This window comes from Nematocida homosporus, assembly GCF_024244095.1.
Source record: "Nematocida homosporus strain JUm1504 chromosome Unknown 4538, whole genome shotgun sequence".
Classification (NCBI taxonomy): domain Eukaryota; kingdom Fungi; phylum Microsporidia; genus Nematocida; species Nematocida homosporus.
This window is the reverse complement of record NW_026250668.1, coordinates 32,387-51,095: the sequence shown is the minus strand read 5'-3', so window position 1 is coordinate 51,095 and position 18,709 is coordinate 32,387. Positions and strand designations below refer to the sequence as shown.

The 18,709-nt window shown below is 38.5% G+C and overlaps 11 protein-coding genes across 11 annotated transcripts; 2 read left to right on the top strand and 9 right to left on the bottom strand.

Annotated features, from left to right (window-relative positions):
- NEHOM01_1540 (uncharacterized protein) lies at window positions 1-2,346 on the bottom strand (the record flags this gene model as incomplete). The annotated part of the gene is made up of 1 exon (XM_051490418.1): window positions 1-2,346. A coding segment is annotated over one exon (2,346 nt), but the record flags the coding sequence as incomplete, so codon positions are not given.
- Window positions 2,347-2,676: 330 nt separating this feature from the next.
- NEHOM01_1539 (uncharacterized protein) lies at window positions 2,677-4,551 on the bottom strand (the record flags this gene model as incomplete). Its single annotated transcript, XM_051490417.1, has 1 exon — window positions 2,677-4,551. The coding sequence occupies one exon, from the start codon at window positions 4,549-4,551 to the stop codon at window positions 2,677-2,679; it is 1,875 nt and encodes a 624-aa protein (XP_051346377.1).
- A 714-nt stretch (window positions 4,552-5,265) lies between these two features.
- Window positions 5,266-5,682, bottom strand: NEHOM01_1538 (large subunit ribosomal protein L26e; the record flags this gene model as incomplete). The annotated part of the gene is made up of 1 exon (XM_051490416.1): window positions 5,266-5,682. One exon carries the CDS (start codon window positions 5,680-5,682, stop codon window positions 5,266-5,268), a length of 417 nt encoding a protein of 138 aa, XP_051346376.1.
- Window positions 5,683-6,582: 900 nt separating this feature from the next.
- NEHOM01_1537 (uncharacterized protein) lies at window positions 6,583-8,202 on the bottom strand (the record flags this gene model as incomplete). The annotated part of the gene is made up of 1 exon (XM_051490415.1): window positions 6,583-8,202. One exon carries the CDS (start codon window positions 8,200-8,202, stop codon window positions 6,583-6,585), a length of 1,620 nt encoding a protein of 539 aa, XP_051346375.1.
- Window positions 8,203-8,817: 615 nt separating this feature from the next.
- On the bottom strand, window positions 8,818-9,264 carry NEHOM01_1536 (small subunit ribosomal protein S15e; the record flags this gene model as incomplete). The annotated part of the gene is made up of 1 exon (XM_051490414.1): window positions 8,818-9,264. One exon carries the CDS (start codon window positions 9,262-9,264, stop codon window positions 8,818-8,820), a length of 447 nt encoding a protein of 148 aa, XP_051346374.1.
- Window positions 9,265-9,655: 391 nt separating this feature from the next.
- Window positions 9,656-11,053, bottom strand: NEHOM01_1535 (coatomer subunit delta; the record flags this gene model as incomplete). Its single annotated transcript, XM_051490413.1, has 1 exon — window positions 9,656-11,053. The coding sequence occupies one exon, from the start codon at window positions 11,051-11,053 to the stop codon at window positions 9,656-9,658; it is 1,398 nt and encodes a 465-aa protein (XP_051346373.1).
- A 247-nt stretch (window positions 11,054-11,300) lies between these two features.
- NEHOM01_1534 (N-acetylglucosaminylphosphatidylinositol deacetylase) lies at window positions 11,301-12,194 on the top strand (the record flags this gene model as incomplete). Its single annotated transcript, XM_051490412.1, has 1 exon — window positions 11,301-12,194. One exon carries the CDS (start codon window positions 11,301-11,303, stop codon window positions 12,192-12,194), a length of 894 nt encoding a protein of 297 aa, XP_051346372.1.
- A 137-nt stretch (window positions 12,195-12,331) lies between these two features.
- Window positions 12,332-13,417, bottom strand: NEHOM01_1533 (uncharacterized protein; the record flags this gene model as incomplete). Its single annotated transcript, XM_051490411.1, has 1 exon — window positions 12,332-13,417. One exon carries the CDS (start codon window positions 13,415-13,417, stop codon window positions 12,332-12,334), a length of 1,086 nt encoding a protein of 361 aa, XP_051346371.1.
- A 729-nt stretch (window positions 13,418-14,146) lies between these two features.
- Window positions 14,147-14,389, bottom strand: NEHOM01_1511 (uncharacterized protein; the record flags this gene model as incomplete). Its single annotated transcript, XM_051490389.1, has 1 exon — window positions 14,147-14,389. The coding sequence occupies one exon, from the start codon at window positions 14,387-14,389 to the stop codon at window positions 14,147-14,149; it is 243 nt and encodes an 80-aa protein (XP_051346349.1).
- Window positions 14,390-14,423: 34 nt separating this feature from the next.
- NEHOM01_1532 (uncharacterized protein) lies at window positions 14,424-15,293 on the top strand (the record flags this gene model as incomplete). The annotated part of the gene is made up of 1 exon (XM_051490410.1): window positions 14,424-15,293. One exon carries the CDS (start codon window positions 14,424-14,426, stop codon window positions 15,291-15,293), a length of 870 nt encoding a protein of 289 aa, XP_051346370.1.
- An 838-nt stretch (window positions 15,294-16,131) lies between these two features.
- Window positions 16,132-18,648, bottom strand: NEHOM01_1531 (uncharacterized protein; the record flags this gene model as incomplete). The annotated part of the gene is made up of 1 exon (XM_051490409.1): window positions 16,132-18,648. One exon carries the CDS (start codon window positions 18,646-18,648, stop codon window positions 16,132-16,134), a length of 2,517 nt encoding a protein of 838 aa, XP_051346369.1.
- Window positions 18,649-18,709: the final 61 nt, after the last annotated feature.

Genomic DNA, 18,709 nt, shown 5'->3' with positions numbered 1-18,709 from the left:
GGTGCATCGACTGGCAAGATCCGCTTCTAAGTCTTGTAGATTAATGTTTCTGAGTACCAGCTCCTTATCAAATGATTTGTTGGAATTTCTCAAAACAGCATAGGTGGCCGCCCTTATATAAGAGTTGTAATTCGCTATTTGACGATCAACAACAACCGCAAAAGGAATCTCCTCGCATTGAATACCAATATTCTTAAACTCAGTTAAGATTTCAGCATACTTATTGCAATCAACACCTTCCAGTTGCAACATCAGTTTGTTAAGACCAAGATCCGTGGTGGTTTTGTCTTTGGCTTTCATTGCTTCTATGTAATTGAATAATGAGAGTTCAGTGAGTCTATCCTCTTTCTTATACTTCTCGTATAACTTCACCTCCTTTAATCCAATAAAGTCATTGAGCACAAGTTTAGAGATCTTCCGGCATGTAGGGTGGGAGATAATTCGGACAATATTAAGATTACTGTAGTCTTGGTTCAGGATATGCAATTCCATAGAATCGGCAAATGTGTAGTTGTTTAGGATCCAGTAAATAAGGTCATTACAAACATCGTCTAGCATTAAGACCTTGAGATCAAGACGGCGTCGGAAGATTTCAGGGGGTGCGTTATCTTCTTCTATCGTAGATAGATCAAAGGTGTGGAATATATTAAAATGAACATTCGAGATTCTAAGTGTGCGAGCAGTAATATTGCCGAATAGCTTTAAAAGGGGTAGACAGGCCTTGCTATTGTTATACGCTTGAAATCCGTTAATGTTGATGTCTGTATAGTGTATGTTCTGACAGAAAAGAATATCTGGATCGATGTTGATGTCAATATCATAATTGTTAAATTCAGAACCACCATCATCATATATGTGTTTAAGGTTGATATCAACTGGTTCTTGAAGTTCCAATTTGTTATTGCTGCAATCCTCAGCAGGGCATTTGATCCCATTTGCGATCACATGTTCTATCGACTTCTTACAATCTACATATAGATTCTTTTCAAGGATCTTTAACGTATCTAACAAACCATCTTGTCTTTTCGTATACTCAATTGTGCTCTCGTCAACAGATATACCATATTTGGCATATACTTCGGGGCTGTAGTATTGGTTATACGTGTTTTCAAGACACCAACATCCCTCGATGCTGGTTTGGGTAGTTATTTTAGTGGCAATGATTTGGGGAGTAGAGAGTGGTTGGTCTTGAAGAAGATGTGGTTGAAATAGTTCCGTAGTAGATGCGGGACTAAGAGCTATAATAGTATGAACATTAATGACAGGATTATTGCGCCTAATAAGACAGAGAAGAGTCTCCCAACACAGCTCTAGAGCTATTTCGGAATGAATGTCTTGAGTAGCATCCTCAAGACCAGTTAATGTTAAGTATCTCAATTCATTATCAATAACAATCTTTTGGCATTGGATTTCTTGATTGTGGAGAGCTGTGAAATTAATATTGGTGCTGGCCTCAACATTACGTGCATGGCTCGGTGGGACATGGTATAGGTGATATGTTAGAAGACGTTTTCGATCTTGGATTACTGTCACTATCAGAGTGAGTTTGGCAACTAGCCTCCGCTGGGACAACTTTAACCCAATAAGATCTACCCTAGATGGGTTCAAACAACAGACGTTAATTGTGAGATTGCGATTTGGATTCGAAGCAGCATAATCGATTGTTTCCTGTAATTGGGTCAAACCACAATCTACTATACTAACCCAATGCGAATATCTCACTATGTCATACTCTTCTATTCTAAGTTCCAGCTCCTTACACTCTAGCATGTTGATAATTCGAGATATAGCTTCGGATCTGTGGGTTGACCTCTTGACATGCTCTACGTTATAGATAAACACCGCCTTTTCGGCTTTGATAACAACAATATGCTCCAATGTATTCAAAACCTCCTGCAATTCGTCTACTTCCCCAGCTTTAGGCATTGTGAATTTCAACTCGGGCTCTGGCCACAACACCATATACTTGTCAATGTTTTCGGTGGAGTTGGTTGGTCTGGAACTTACAGTTGAGTCCGAGGCATCCGCTGCTACTTCTTCAGTTATGTGCTTCTTAACATAGACGATACTCTCTTCATGCCGAAACAAAAACTCAAGTGCCTTTAGGTCTTCAGTCATCTTCGGTGATTTTTCCCAACCCTCCGGAGCTGTTATTTCCTGCACATCAACATCACTAACACCGCCTACTTTACTATCACACATACCATCACCACACCCCCCTCTAACACTACCTAACACTAACACTAACACTAAAGACCATAGCACAACTACGATTCTATATCTAATCGCCTGAACGCAATAAATCCTATTTCTATTCACACCTCTGATTATTTCAAGATAAGACATAATTTTCAAAACTAAAGTCAAATTATCTAAATAAAAGCTAATTTCGCAAATGAGTAGATAAGAAAGTAAATTAATTACTTGATGCTTTTGTATTGTCGAGTTATATTAGTGTTTGGTTAGTATTGGGTTGGAGAGACTACTTGTTTAGCATTTATTAAGTCCAGATTGGCTTGACCAGCCGTCTAATTTCTTGCTGTTTGTATTGCCACGGTCTACTTTCCTTTCAGCACACATACAGGAAAGTTTGTCCTATCTCTTCAGTGCTTTTCATAATTGTAACATTGACTTTATGGACTCTTTATTTGGAGCGGCCATACATACTTGGTGAAATCACATAATTATAGCTTGTATACTCAAGCCAGTGCTAGTTACTGGCCAGCTACATATTAGTTGCCAAGTTAGTAGATTGATTTCTAGCCAAGGCGCTACTATATTATCAACTGGGCAACTGTCGAATGCTAGTTGGATTATTAGCCGGCGGGCTATAGTGCCCAGCAACAGAATGTGTATTAGTGCCAGCACGGCAGTGGTTGTGTCGTCTGGCGGGGTAGTTGTCCACTTCTTTAATAAACTCAACAATCCGTCCGTCTGGTGTTGGCAGAGCCGAAGTATTTCAATGTAGTTATTAAGGGTGGTAATTCTATCGTCATAGTCTTTAATCTGATCCAGAAAGTCAAAATACAACTCACTTGCCAACTTCTTTTCTTGGCATCTCCAGTACTCTTTCCAGCTTAGTGCATAGTAGACAAACATCCGCAGCAGAATTGTAACCTGGTTTTTACAATGGGCATCATATCTTGATTCAAGCTTTGACCATAGCATTTCATCGAGCAATGCCGGTGGTGCTTTATTGTAATTAGCTCTGCCCGACTCTACTTTAATCATATCTTTAGTCTTATGCAATCCGAGCAACATAACTATCTCGGCTATCATTGAACAAATGAAGATTTGGTTCTTGCTCGTAATATTGTCTAATAACATGACCTTCGCATTTATACGCACCACAATCCACTCTACATACAATGAAGAGAAGCTAAACACTACATTGACAAAAAGACTATTGTGGGGCCTCTGCTGGTCAGACAACTCCAAGTCGACTTGAATATGACCAAGTCCCATAGGCAATAGCTTCGGATTTACCAATATTGGCTGTAATGTCCTCTGCCAAGACTTAGTTTGAATCCTCAGACTAGCCGGAAAGATTTGGTCGTATAGTTCAATTTGGTATAAATCAACGAGCGGCATGTGCAATCGCATTTTGTTTATAGTATAGACATCTTGAATTGCAGAATAGTAAACTCCACCTAGGTATCTCATTGTCATAGTGGCCTTCTTAATCCTATTGTCAAGTATAGTAATGGATAGGATAGCCAATGGATTATGAAGCAATTCCAAGAATATTCCTAAGTCCGGTGTTTGTTCTTCAGGAGATATATCACAATCTTCTATTACGAAGTAGATAGCATTGAATCTTTCCTTTATACCAACAAACAGATCTCGATAGAAAGCTAGCAGATATGCGGGTGCTACTTGTGCCTGCGTAGTTAATTGCGAATTGGATGGACAATAAAGCGGCGGGTCAAGAAGCACAAGAGTTGACCAACCGCACTTAATCTCAGCTTGTTTAACTATTCGATTGTAAGCCTCAGTATAATCAAACAGAGCAGTATCATCAACTGAGTCACTCCATTTTACTATAAGCAACTGCCCATCATCTTGCAACAAAGTTGACAACAATCGATTAATACGGCCAAGACTCCAAAGTTCAGAAACCATCATACGCCCAATCCACACCCAAACTATCAAAAAAGTCGATTTACCTTCAAACCCACCACGCTTCATCTTAACCATTCCTCTAACGACACGACAATCTTGTGTACAGAAGACAGCATTATCCACAAATTTAGAGCAGCCCCCATCATAAAACACTTCCAAATGCGAATTGCGCAAGCAATAGATTGTTTTCGCATCATAAACCCTAGCCGGGCAGTAGATAGGAGAAGGACTACCTTGAAACATCCGTTCAGTTCTAAGAACCGGATTTACGACTGGATCACCACAAGCACTACTATGCAATCCATAAGAGTTACCATAGCGTATACAAGCCATTCTTTCACACTCATTAGCAAAGCAACCCACAATCACCCCCACCAAACAACCCAGATATATGAACTTCATTAGTTCTATCGCAAACCCCGTCCCCATTCTTATCTTTTTTTGATTGTTAGTTGCAAATTCGCATTAGATTACTACTATGTCAGTTTCAACTTAACCCAACCAAATACCAACTTAACCCAACCAAATACCCGCCACACATCTTAATGAGAATCTCAAGCCATCTCCACTTCAAACGAGTAAGTACATGGATAAATAACTTAGATATTTCTTCCTTACTACTTTAAACAACCCAATACTATCAACCCAAACCAATTCAAGTCTAAATCTACAACAAAGGTTGATAAGGACTTTATGAAGAGCCACAGAAGAATCTACCAACTTAATACAACTTAATACATTAGCCTGAATGATAATTTGTCTCTCGTTGACTATATTTGGATAAGAAGTCGTTATTATCCCCTAGGACACCACATTGGCCTTGAATTCAAATACTAACTTAATACACCTCTTAACTTAATACATATCTTAACTCAATACAACGCACATCTTAATCAAAACCAATTTAATCAAACACCTATCTTAACTAAACACCTATCTTAACTCAATACACCTATCTTAATCAAAACCAAACCATATCTTAATCAAAATCAAATCAAAACCAAACCAAACACACATCTTAATCAAAACCAAAACCAATTTAATCAAACCAAATCAAAATCAAACCATATCTTAATCAAAATCAAACCCAAATCAATACTAACTTATCTCTTTATTAGTCCTACGAAGATCAGCCAAACCAACCTAAGCCACTACTAACTCAGCCTTACGTTGGTCCTCAGCCAAACGAGCCTTCTTCTTCTTCTCCAGTAACTCAGCCCGGTTGTGATCCATACAGAACTTAGTGATCTGTAAGCCAGAAGAATGAACACCAAATCGAGCTATCTGTCCGTTCTTCTTGTTCCGATAAGAGATATCTAAGTAAACTCGATAAGTCGCTCGATTAACTTTAATCACTTTACCACTCTTACCCTTCAAATCTCCCTTCAAAACCAACACTTCATCACCCTTCACTACTGGAAAACTCCTAAATACGTACTGTTCTCTTAACTCCTTACTTAAACCACAAGACATAATAAGTCTTCTTTTAGCATCATTAGCAGTAAAATGAGCTTTACGGCATTTTCTTCTAGAACTGCTAACTTTACGGTTGAATTTCATACAGGGCTTAAAAAAGAAAAAAGACTAATTAGTTATGCATTTACTTAAGATCAAGATAAGAATTGAGTTAAGTAGGAGTTAGTTAAGTATTTAGTTGGGGTTAAGTTGAAGTTAAGTTAGCTAATACGTAGTTAATACTAACCCAATACGTAATTGATATCTATTGGATTGTAGTTAGAAGAGGAGTTTAGCTGGTTAGATAACTCAATACTAATACAATCATAAGACTGGATGGGTTAGTGTGGGGTTTATTATTAAAGTAGAAGTAAGTTATGAGTTGGTTTAGTATTGGATTGGGTTGGTTTAGTATTGGGTTGGTTTAGTATTGAGTTGGTCTTAGTATTGAGTTGGTTTAGTATTGCTGGCCTTTCTTTGCATAACACCTTTTATTCAATGGCTGATATAGTTTGTACATACTAATCTAATACTAACTCAATCACAACTCAATCACAACTCAACTTAACTCAAACTCAACCTAACTCAACTCAACTCAATCTAATACCATTGGGTTAGTAGAGAATTAGAATGGGTCAATTTTTACTAGATAGTAGTCTAATTACTAAAAATTGAATATGACGTCATCTTTTCATTCATTGTTGTATAGATTTGAAGACATATAGTTGCTGGGGTTTGGGTTAATCACAAGAACTAATACTAACCAAATGGGTACTGTAGTGTATGGTATATGTAATAAATGCTATGGCTTTATTTAGTGATGAATTGGTTTAGTATTGGGTTGGGTTGGATTGGGCTAGTGAATGTTTCTAATATAAAACATGCAGTGCTATACTACGTTGAGTTAGTGACTAGATTGTGGCAATAAGCTTTATTACTTAAGTTAAGGTAGAATTGAGTTGAGGTGGGTTGAGGTAGGTTAGGGTGAGTAGAGTAAACAAGCTATCAGTGAGACAGTCCGAGTAAATGGGCGAGACGGGTCCAGAACAGACTGCTTATGAGTATGTGAAAGATAGGAGAATTGGGCATCCAACTGGACTTGAGAGGGGATGCAGACGATGACATGGTATTATGCGGTGTGGTAGGACTAGTATTGGGTGTATCAGTAGTATCATCAGTAGTAGTAACAGCAACAGTAGTAGTATCATCAGTAAGAGTATCAGTAGTAGTAACAGTAACATTAGTAGTATTAGGAGTAACAGCAGTAGTAGTAGTATCAGTAGTAAGAGTATCAGTAGTACTAGGAGTAACATTAGTAGTATTATCAGTAAGAGTAACAGTATCAGTAGTAGTAGTATCAGAAGTAAGAGTATCAGTAGTACTAGGAGTAACATTAGTAGTATTAACAGTAGTAGTAGTAGTGTTAGTGGTTAGGTATTCTACACACTCATGAATACTAGAGGTAGTTGTGGTATTTGTTAACTGCGCATTAAACTGAGCTTGTAGTTGTTTTATCTTATCTAGTAGAGGCATAGACCACTCGCTTGTTTTCTTCAAATCATCGATTAGCTGCTGGATAGCTTTAGCTGTAAATTGAACCATATTATTGTCGTCTGCATCTGGAAATGAATTGCTCAACCGCATTAGATAATCAGGTCGCACAGAAACCAATCCAGACTTACCTTTTAAGCCATAGCCATCCGATAATTCCTTTCGCACCTTCTCAGCAGCTTCATCTGCTGGCATGTTCTTTATCATAGCAGCAATGTTTAGTTTCAAAATGTCGTCTATGTGCTTCTGGTCATCATTACTGATAGGGTTAATAGAATAAGCACTTAGAGGTGGATTAGAAAGCTTCAAAAGGCTAGAGAGCATCACCTGCAGACGTAACATCTCGTACAAGAAGTGTCTGAGTTGTTTCTGAGCACAAAGGTCTATGTTGGATACAGTTGAGTTTTTGATAAGCGGCTTCCAAGTTTCAAACGCTTTTTTGATATTATCATTAGCCCAATCAAATGACAGGACGGGAAAGTAGAAAATATGGAAAGGACTATAAGTCTGTATAAGACCTCTAACATAATTGTGAAGGTCTTTATACTGACTCAAATCCAATGATCCACGTGAAGAGAGAGCTTCCTTTCCAGCAACACTCTTTGTTAGCTTTTCAAGCTCAACAATATAGCGTTGACATGCGGCCTGCCCTTTTTCAATGTCATCTATGACATTATCTATTGCATACAATAGAGAGTCTTTCTCAAGATCATTAGGACAAGTCTTAGCATCTAGACTATGGATTCGGCGGCAGTTGTTCATCATTGTAGCAATACGCTTTGTATCAAAATCACTTAACAACCCAAGTTCTAACAATTCCAACCACTTAGTTACATAATAAACTGATGGTTCACCCATCCCAAGCATACCTCCCTCTTTAAATTTCATCTCTGAACACTCTGGATTAGCATCATATCTAATTGCACGCGAGGTTATCTGCCAACCATTATCAGAGTTAACACAATGGTGTTCCCAGTTTATCTTAGTGTTATCATCATCATCATCACCAGTCATTTGACCACTAGTTATATCACTACTCCAACCCAGCAACCAAGCCAGACCAACTCCTAACATTCCAAAAGAGAACTTCATCCTGTCCACCTCTCCTCAAAGCTTACATTTATACTTTCTCCAAGCCTGATCTACGATCATCATACTAATCCAATATCATACCAATCCAATATCATACTAACCCAATAGTGATTTAAGGTGCAAAGATCGAGTAGGTATTAGTTAAGATAAGTATAAGATAAGTATAAGATAAGAATAGTTGGTCAAAAGAGGACTTTAATCTTCACACAACTCAGTACAATTTAAGATAAATGTAGTGCCGCAATACTAAACCAACCCATTACCAACCCAACTAACCTGATTATTAGTACGCTACTCACTACTAATACTAGTACTAAACTAATACTAACCCAATACTAATACTAAACTAATACTAAACTAATACTAATATGACGTCATCTTATTCCAACTCAATTGTATTTACTTAATAAAAGACTCTACTTATCTCAGGGAATGTCTTTAATAGAGTATTAGATTAGATTAAGATTAAGTTAAGTTAAGATAAGATAAGATAACAAAATAAGATAAGATAAGATTAGATTAAGTTAAGATAACAAAATAAGATAAGATAACAAAAGAAGATAAGATAACAAAATAAGATAAGATAGCGTAAGTTGTTTATTTAAGAGGGACAAACTTAGAAGAAGAAGTAGCTCCAATTCCCGGCCGACCATGAGATACCATCTTATGGGGTGATGAGAAGTGGGCTAATCTATGTCCAATCATTTCCGGCTTAACTTCAAAAGTAATATACTCCTTACCGTTATAAACACCAACGATACAACCGACTAATTGGGGTAGAATAAGCATTTGTCTGCACTGAGTTGTTACAACAGCCGGCTTATCTCCAGATCCTTCTGCTGCTATCTTAGATTTCTCACAGGCTAATAAGAAGTCTATCTCTGATTGACTGAATCCTCTTTGAATTCTTCTTCTATCTCTAGCAGTTAAGAGATTAGCAAAGGTTTGAATTGGCATTTGAATTAAGTCTTCAAAGTCAACTCCACGATAAATGAACTTTCTAAAAGTTGTTTTCTTCTTCTGGGCTGTTGCTGCGGTTTCCATCAAGGGGGCAAAAAAAAGAAGAAGAATTAGTATTAAGTTGAGATTGAGTTGAGTTGAGTGGGGTTGAGTGGGGTTAAGATTGGGTTGAGTTGAGTTAGTTGATCGTAACTTAAACTTAACTTAACTTATCTTAAATAATAACAAACTTAATCTTATCTTATCTTATCTTAAATAACAATAAACTTAATCTTATCTTATCTTAAGTTAGTATTTGGGGATCTGAAAAGTATTTAGGATATCTACTTGTTATTGTTATCTACGTATTGTTATCTGGCTAATCAAAAGTTAATGTGAGATGAAAGTAAGTTGATAGTAAGTTGATAGTAAGTTAACGTGAGGTGAAAGTAAGTTGAATGTGAGGTGAAAGTAAGTTGAAGTAAGTTGATATTTATTAGTGGGTGTAGTTGGGTGGGTCGGATTGGAGGACTGTGCACTCGCCTTCAATGAAAGTATGCTGGTGAATTTCGGTGGTGGGGATGGGGTCGTTGGGGGAGTCAGAGGTAGTTATGGTGGGAATTTGGAGGGAATGAAGAGTATTGGGTGTATCGATGGTATAGGAGATTTTGAATGGGAAGAGGGAATCAGTATTATCACAAAGACCGGTGAATTCAAGTGAGAATGAGTCTTCAGCTGGTAGGTTGGTGGCTTGGGTAGTTAAGAAGTCTTCTTGGATTGTGCCGTTAGAAGTTTCAATATCGGAAAGTCGGCGAATGGGTACTTGAATACTGAGGGACTCAATAGATAGACTGGGAATGATTTCAATGAAGAAACGGTATCTTTCTTCTGATATTTCTGTTTGCCAGAAAGATACTTCAAATGGAAGTTGGGGTTGATCTTCAGTCCATTTAAGTAGAGTAAGTAAATGATTAGTAGGTAAATCTTCTCGAGGAATGATTTTGTTTTGATTGAAGGCTTTCTTATCAACGGAAGGATGGGCTCGAGTGGAGTTGGGTTTATGTTGGAGACTGAGGTGAATAGCTGCATAGGAATCGTTGGTGATTTTAAGATGAAGTTCGCCAGAACCTTCGGTCTTAGACTGTTCAGTGACGGCATTAAAGATTGTATTGAGTTTAATTTGGGTGATAAGATTAATGGGATAGGTTAAATTACTTATCTTACTTTTGATTTGTGATTTGATAAGTTGAGATTTAGAAGTTGGTGAAGATGAAGAATAGGTTGGTTGAGTCTTCTGATTGGGTATAGAGACTGTTTCTTGTTGGGATTTTGATGATTTAAGATCCTCTTTAAGAATCTTTATCTCTTGTAGTTCTTTGGAAATTTCGTCTAAGGCCGATTGGGATGGATGTCTTTGGTGCATTTTAAGGGCTTTTTCTCGCTCTTTCTCTTGAGTCTTTTGAATCATTTGGTGGAGGACTTCATCATTACTTTGCATGGTATAGGTCTTATTAAGATCTTCTGGTGATCGATCTACTACTCCAGTTGGGGTGAATATCTCATCAATAACACTAAGTAGTCCTGAGACTTCTGGGCCGTATGAGTCCATAGATAAATTAGGTGTAGCTGTCTTAATAACGCCTTCAAGGAGTTGGAGACCTTTAAAGACTTTAGTTTCTGACTCATCGGCCAAAACTGCTAAGTAAAGATTATCTATATCTTGATAGAAAAAGTGGCCTATATCAGTGGAAATCTGGCCTTTAGGTTCTTTAGTACGGGCTTTATGTTCCAGGAAAGTTTCAACGATTTTCAGACTTTTGGTCTTAGATAGGTTAGTTAGGGCCCGAGCGATATAGGGACCATGAGGAGAAGCTAGAAGGACGGCAGCAAGCATATACACAAATAAAAAAATGAATTAGATAGGCTTAGATTGAATTGGCTTGTGTTATGTTATGTTATGTTATGGTGGGTTTGGGTTGAGTTGATATTGGGTTTGGGTTGTGGTGGGTTTAGGTTGTGGTGGGTTTGGGTTGGGTTTAGTTGAGTTAAGTTATACTAACCCAATACTAACCTAACACAGACCAACTCAATGATATACTAATTGGGTTATATTATACTGAAATGGTGATATGGGAAAAGTAATGAAAGTATTGAAAGTAATGATGGGTTTGATGTGGGAGAAGGTGGATGTAAAGGATTTGATGTTGCGGATGGTAATTGGGTTGGTGGTTTTTTGGTTGGTGAAGGATACTTTGTTGGCCTTGGCGGAGGGTTTGCAGTTGGTGTGGGTACTGAAGGTTTTGGGAGTAGGGCGGATACTGAAGGTTTTGGAGGTGGTGGGACAGGTGGTGGGTTTGGGAATAAGTAGTTGGTTGGGGGTTAAATGGATTGGCTGGTGGTTATTGCCTGTGGGTGGGAGAGTTCGGGGTCGTGTGATGGTAGTAGTTGCTCATGCTGATGATGAGTCAATGTTCTTTGGGCCTTTGGTGGATCAGTGTTTGGACTTGGTTTTGGTTGTCTGCACGGACGGGTCTTTAGGAGGATGTGCTGAAGTACGGAGGAAAGAGATGGAATTGGTGGCTAAAGACTTAGGGTGTAAGGTTTACTTTCTGAATCGGCGGGATGGAAGTTTGGAGTATAGTGAGGAAATAGTTGCCGAGATAGTGGAATTAGGAAGACGAGAGGGGATAGAGGAAGTGGTTAGTTTTGATGAAGAGGGAGTTTCAGGACATTCGGATCATATTGCTTGTAGCCGAATAGCCTATCAAGTTGGTTTAAGTTTAGGCTTGCGACGAGTGTACCAGCTACAGTCTTTGCCTTTACCAGGAAAGTATGGGACCGTGTTTAGCTTTTGGGCTGATTCTGGGCTACTAATTAAGACGGAGTCATTAAGATCTATCTTAAAAACAAGAGAGAGAATGTGCATGCACCGCTCACAACTACTCTGGTTTAGGTATCTGTACATTATTTTCTCAACGTACATGGACGTCAACATCTTAGTCCCTCGTGTATTTGGCACTTACAAAGTGTATTGAGTTGTGTTGAGTTGGGTTGGTATTGGGTTAGGTTAGGTTAGGTTGGGTTGGTGTGGTGTGGTGTGGTGTGGTGTGGTGTGGAGTTAGGAACTGATATAAGATATCATATGAATAATATCTCAAATAAAGGATGTAGTTTATTTGTTGGCCGACTTATCTTGCTTACTGGCTTCATGAGAAGCATTGGGAGTGGTGGTTGTTTTGGTTGCTTTAGGTGTTTTGGCTGCTGAAGCAGTGGTGGTATCGGCTTCTAGAGCTTCTTCAGTCGGTCCGAATGAATCGGCTGATTCGGTTTGTTCTTCGGTCTCTTCCTTCTTAAGAGGAGCAGGAGAAGGCTTGTAGTTGATCTGAAGAGGACGAAGAGCCTTAGAAGTAGGTTTGGGTTCTAAGAATGCGTGGGTGAGTTTCGCTAATTCCTTGAATGAGGGCATAGTTGAGTTCTTTTGGAATGTCGCGAGAATCTTCTCAAAGCTAGAGTCTTCCTGGTTTTGACTTGGTATTTGTGCGACTCTTTGGCCTACGAACCGGGCCTGAGTAACTTTGGCTCCTCCTTCTTTCTCGTCCTTAGTAGCTGAACTAGTCTCTACTGCAGATGCAGGCACCATCTTAAGCGTAGCTAAAGTATCTGTTCCCACCTGAACCGGTTGTACCTTATTCCTAACGGGCATAGGAGGTAAACTAGGCCGCATAGGATTAGTCGGCTTACTAGGTCTACCAGGCCTTGGCATAGGTTGCTTATCAATCGGACGCCTGCCATTCGGAGGAGGACAAGTCGCTTTATGAACCATTCCGCCCGATTTCAGATTCGGCAGATCAAACAACGAAGTTTTCCTTCTTAACTGAGGCAAAGATTCAGGTATTTCTCCTCTTAAGTACTGCTCAATCAAATCTTCCGCCAATCTGTTAGCCATTAAGTTTACAGCCGTTTTAGTAGTCAAACTAGCTTTACTTCCATCTAAAATACTAGCCGGGTGTTCTTCCACCTCTCTATTCTTCTCCATAGTCAAGATCTTCTTCTCAATATTCTCCAAGTCACCCGCCAAAACGTTCTCAATCGGTTTATCTCTTGGTGTATGCCAAGCCTCTTGCAGTTTCAATTTAACCGCTTGTAAGTCAGCCAGCACCTGCAAAGCCAATTTCATTGACTCACCTTTATGCTTAAAAGTCACATATCCCACCATGCACAGCATAGCCATACTACCCAGGAATAAGACTATTTTCATACTTCCCCAACTACCTCATCCCTTTATACAGCACCTGAAACCACCACAGCAAACAAACACAAGCCCAAACTCCAAATACCAACAACACCCCCAATAGATCCCCATTTACTCCCAACTATTTACCCAACACCAACACTCACCATTTGTTTTCAAAATCCATATCTTATCTTATTCATATCTTATTCTTATTCGTACCTTATTCATATCTTATTCTTATTCGTATCTTATCCTTATCTTTACAATCCCTCACTTCCAACCTCACTATCCCCTTTACTTACTATAATGACTTACTACTTACTATAATGACTTGACTTGTTTGCTAATTACTAGTTACTATAATGACTTGTTATAATGACTTACTATAATGACTTGACTTGTTTACTAATTACTAGTTACTATAATGACTTGTTATAATGACTTGTTATAATGACTTACTAATTACTAATTCCTAACCACTTGACCATTTACTTACTAACAACTTACTTACTTCTTATATGACTTACTCATTACTACTACTCAACTACTACTAAACTCAACTCAACTCAACTCAATACTAAACTCAATCTAATACTTTATTAACTCAAATCAACCCAATACCAAACCCAAATCAACATCACTACTAAACTCAACTCAATCTAATACTTTATTAACTCAAATCAACATCACTACCAACTCAATACCAACCCAACACAACCCAATAACTAACTCAAACCAACTCAACTCAATAACTTAACTCAAATCAACATCACTAAGATTGATAGCAATATAAGGAAAGACCCAACGACCACACGTACACTTACTCCCCCACCATCTAACTCTACCCAGTCCCCGTCTACACCCACTACATTTTATCCTCTCTAACTCAACTACCACTCCCTCCGGCACTTCCTCACTCAATACTACTAAGCATCCTTTATGTCCCGACCACTTACCACCCACTACCCGTCTACACTGCCGACAAGTAATCTGCATTACCCTTTTCTTCTTTCTTTTTCTTTTTGTCTGAATGAGCAGTGAAGTCCCGAGAGTCTATCGTGAGATAATAGAAGAAGTAATCAAAAGCACAGATGAAGATAACTATAAGATAGGAATAGAAAAAGGAGTATTAGAAGAGATAAAGAATACTTGGATTACTAAAATTTGTGAATATACTGATATAGGTGAGTATAAGATAAGACATGGATACAATGAGACTAGACCAGGACTAGAAGCTTATTACAACCAGAGCTACTCTTATAGTGAGTATGGATATCGAGATTATCCCTATCCTTACTATCCTAAAGATAAGGATGATAAGAGTGGTAGTAATGGGCCGGATTACAGTCAATACGATGGGTTAGGTAGTGTGATTGATAAGGGTAGAGATAGTGTGGTTAGTAGGGATGGAGGTAGTTTGGGTGTGATAAAGGGAGATAAGATTGGAGATAATGATTTTGATTTTGATTTTGATCTGGTAAAGGGAGATATGGTGGGTGGAGATAAGAATGGAGATAGTAATTTTGATTTAGATAAGGTGGGTGGAGATAAGAATGGAGATAGTAATTTTGATTTAGATAAGGTGGGTGGAGATAAGAATGGAGATTGTAAGGGAGATAGTAAAATTCAAAAAGAAGGGAGTAGAGATAAGAAAAAAGATAAGGTTGAGCAATTAGATGGGGGAGAGGCTCAAGAGGAGGAAGAGTTAGATTCAAATGATTTATCTGAGAGTGATTGTGATATAGATAATGAAGAGACAACTAAAAACGTAATGCTTTGTTTATTTGATAAGGTAACTAGAGTAAAAGATAAGAGAAGATGTACTTTAAAGCATGGATTCTTATCTATTGGTCGGACTGATTATACTTTTAATGTAGCTAATGGAGATTTAGAGTGGTAAAATTTTTGATAAGATTTTTGAGATAAGAATTTGATAAAGATTTTGAAATAAGAAAAGATAAGAAAAGTAGAGATAAGAAAAGTAGAGATAAAGTAAAAAGAAATGGTTGTACATTTAGAAGTAAATTCTCTTGTCTTGTTCTTCGGCTTTCTTATCTTCTTTGATACGTATTTCAATGAACTTATCTAGAAGAGCTCGGGCTCTTATCTCATTTTGTCTGTTCTTGATGATTTTAGTGCAGGGTGAGTCTATTAGGTCTTGAGAAGGTGACCAGATGGGGTTTGGGGTGACTGGACTGGTCTTCTTGTTGGTCTTAAGTGGGAGGGGTAGCATGGTAAATAAAAAAGTAAAGTATAAGTATTTATTAGATTAAGTTAAGATTAGGTTAAGATTAGATGGGGTTGGGTTAAGTTTAGGTTGGGTTAGGTTAGGTTAAGTGGGGTTGGTGTTGGGTTAGTAGTAAGTAGTTAGTAGTTAGTAGTAACCTAATAGAAGATAGAAGATAAGTAAATTTTGATATGTATTAGTTGATACCAACTAAGTACTAACTCAATACTAACTCAATACCAACTAAGTACTAACTCAACTAAGTACTTAATTTAGGAGTCTAATGAGATACTTAATTTGTGATTATAATGAGATGTTTAATGAGGAGATAATAAAATGAATAGTTGTTGTTTTGTATTAGATATAGTAGTGCGTTAGTATTATTGGGTTGGTGTTGGTATTGGTAGTGGGTTGGTGTTAGTAGTGGGTTAGTATTGGTAGTGGGTTGGTGTGTAGATATACTCACTCAACTGTGCTTGAGTTAACTAATTAGGTACTAGATGGGGATGGATTAGTTGGAGGATGTGCTAGTTGTAGATGTACTAGTTGGGGGGTGGGGAATAATGGTCCATTCGAGGGTATACTTGGTAAGGGAGTGGTGGTTGGTGGAGGATTTGGTTTGGGTGGTGGATTTGGCATAGAAAGGTAGTGGTTGGGAGTAGGTGGTTTGCAATGTACGGAGGTAGGGAAGTGGTGAGTCAATTAGGATTTCTTTGGAGTTACGGAAGTACCGGCCATTATGGTAGATGATAAGTGATTCAGCAAAGGCCCAGGCAAAGAAGGTAGTGGCTACTTGTAATTGTTCAGGAGTTAGAGTAGTTGGGAAGAGAGGATGGGGATTAGGAAGAGGAACTCCGGCGCGTTGGAGAGAATGAAGAGCACGAGTAAATGATTGAGTTAGGATTGGGTTAGAATGGAGTGGGGCTGGATTGGTTTTAGTGGGAGTAAGATTGAGCTGACTAGGAGTAAGAATAGGATTGATGGGAATGGCTGAAGTAGAGGAGTAGGTGGGCAGAGGTACTTCCATACGCACGGCTAGTGAAAGAAGAGCAGCTAAATCTTGGGGTGATTCATGAGCCGCTCTAACTACTACTGCCGCTAAAAGAGGGTCTAAACTAGTAGTTAGAACTTGCCGGCCAAATTCAGTCAATCGGTCTTGAATAATATGAAGACGTTTAAGCATACTTAACTCACTCGTAATAGCTTGTGGTAAAGGAGAAGTAAGATAAGGTACTCTTTTGATCTTATCAGGATGAACACCCGTACGTAATAACAAACTAACTAAAGGAAGAATACGTTCACGACGAACAGCTGGATCCCGAGCCGTACGCATACTATTATACTCTGCTGCCGTATAAATACGATAGCAAACACCAGGTCCTGTTCTTCCGGTTCTACCCTGGCGTTGAGCAGCTGATGAACGAGAGATAAGAACTTCCTGATAAGTATAAACACCTAAATCATAACAAAAAGTCTTCTCTATCTCCCGGCCACCATCAACTACATACTTAACATCAGGCAAAGTCAAAGAGGTTTCCGCCGCATTAGTAGCAATAATTAAAGCACCACTAGAAGATAAGATAGCTGCCTGTTCTTTAGGAGGTGTTTTTGAATGCAAAGTAAAGACAGGCCTATCTAATCTAGCAAAAGATTGGGCTAAAAAGACTGTTTCCGCAATAGTAGCTACAAAGACTAAAACAGACTCACTTTGTTCAGCTACTAAACGAAAGACTCTATTCTGAATCTCCTGTAAAGGATTGTACTCCTTAGCTGGCAAGTAGTGCACTTCTATTTCATGCTTTAAAGGCTCAATTCCTATCTGAGCTACTTTTACTTGGGCTAAATCCTCTACTGCCTGCACATACTCAGGAGTTATACCGGCACTCATTAAGACTAGTCTTAATCCTCTCTTCCGGACAACCTTAGCTAAGATCAGGAATAAAGCATCAGAATGTAAAGATCTCTCATGTACTTCATCTAAAATCACTACTGAGTACTTACTTAGTAAAGGATCTTCTGCTAATTCTTGCACTAGTACACCTTCAGTCACTACTACTATCTCTGTTTCAGCCGAACACAAACTATCTTGACGCATCTTATACCCACAAACTGTTCCTAAGGCTTGTTTCTGTTCCTGAGCAATCCGCTGGGCAACTGCTAGAGCTGAAACTCGTCGGGGCTGAGTCAAGCAAATCTTACCGAGTCCACTAAACCCATTCTCATAAAGAAACTGAGGTACCTGAGTAGACTTACCAGAACCCGTCCCACCAGTCAGTATAGTAATAGAATGTTCTTTAATCGCACTTACAATATCATCTTCCAGATAAGTGATAGGCAAAGTTCCGATTAAATTAGATCTAGTTCTAGCCAGAGACTTTTCAGTCTTAATACGTTCTGGCTTATAGAGATTAGTATCAAGTTGAGTTGTGTTTGAGTTAAGTAGAGGTGGGTTTGTGTTTGGGTTAAGTAGAGATGGTGTGGTGTTATCTGCTGGTGTGTTAGGTTGAGTTGGTGTGGTATCTGCTAGTATGTTGTCTACTGGTAAGCTATCTACTGCTAACCCAATACTAATATCACTATCTACCAACCCAGTCTTACCCAATGAGGTATTGTCTAAACTAACACTATCTAAACCATCACTTAAACTAATGTTATTAATGTTATTAATCTTATCTACCCCATCTACACAACCCAATGCTAAACCTACCTTACCACTACTATCTCCACTCAACTTAACACCACTCAACTTAACACCACCCAACTCGACCTCACCTAAACCTACCCCAATTTGACCCTGGTTAATTTTTTCCTTTTTGGGTAATTTTTCTTTTTCCTCTTTGGGTATTTCCTTTTTGGGACGCAATTTTTTAGTCTGACTAACCCGCCGACTAATCGTACTGAAAGACTGAGCATCAGCCGGTCTCTCAGCCTGTAACTCACGCACTCGTTCTAATAAAACATCTCTTTGCTTCTGCTGCGCTTTTTTCTCTAGATATCGCTGGAGCAATCTTTTCTTCTTAGCACTCATTTCTGGAAAAAAAACTCCAAGTCAACCATTACTACTTTAGGAAATATCTTTTCTAGAAAAA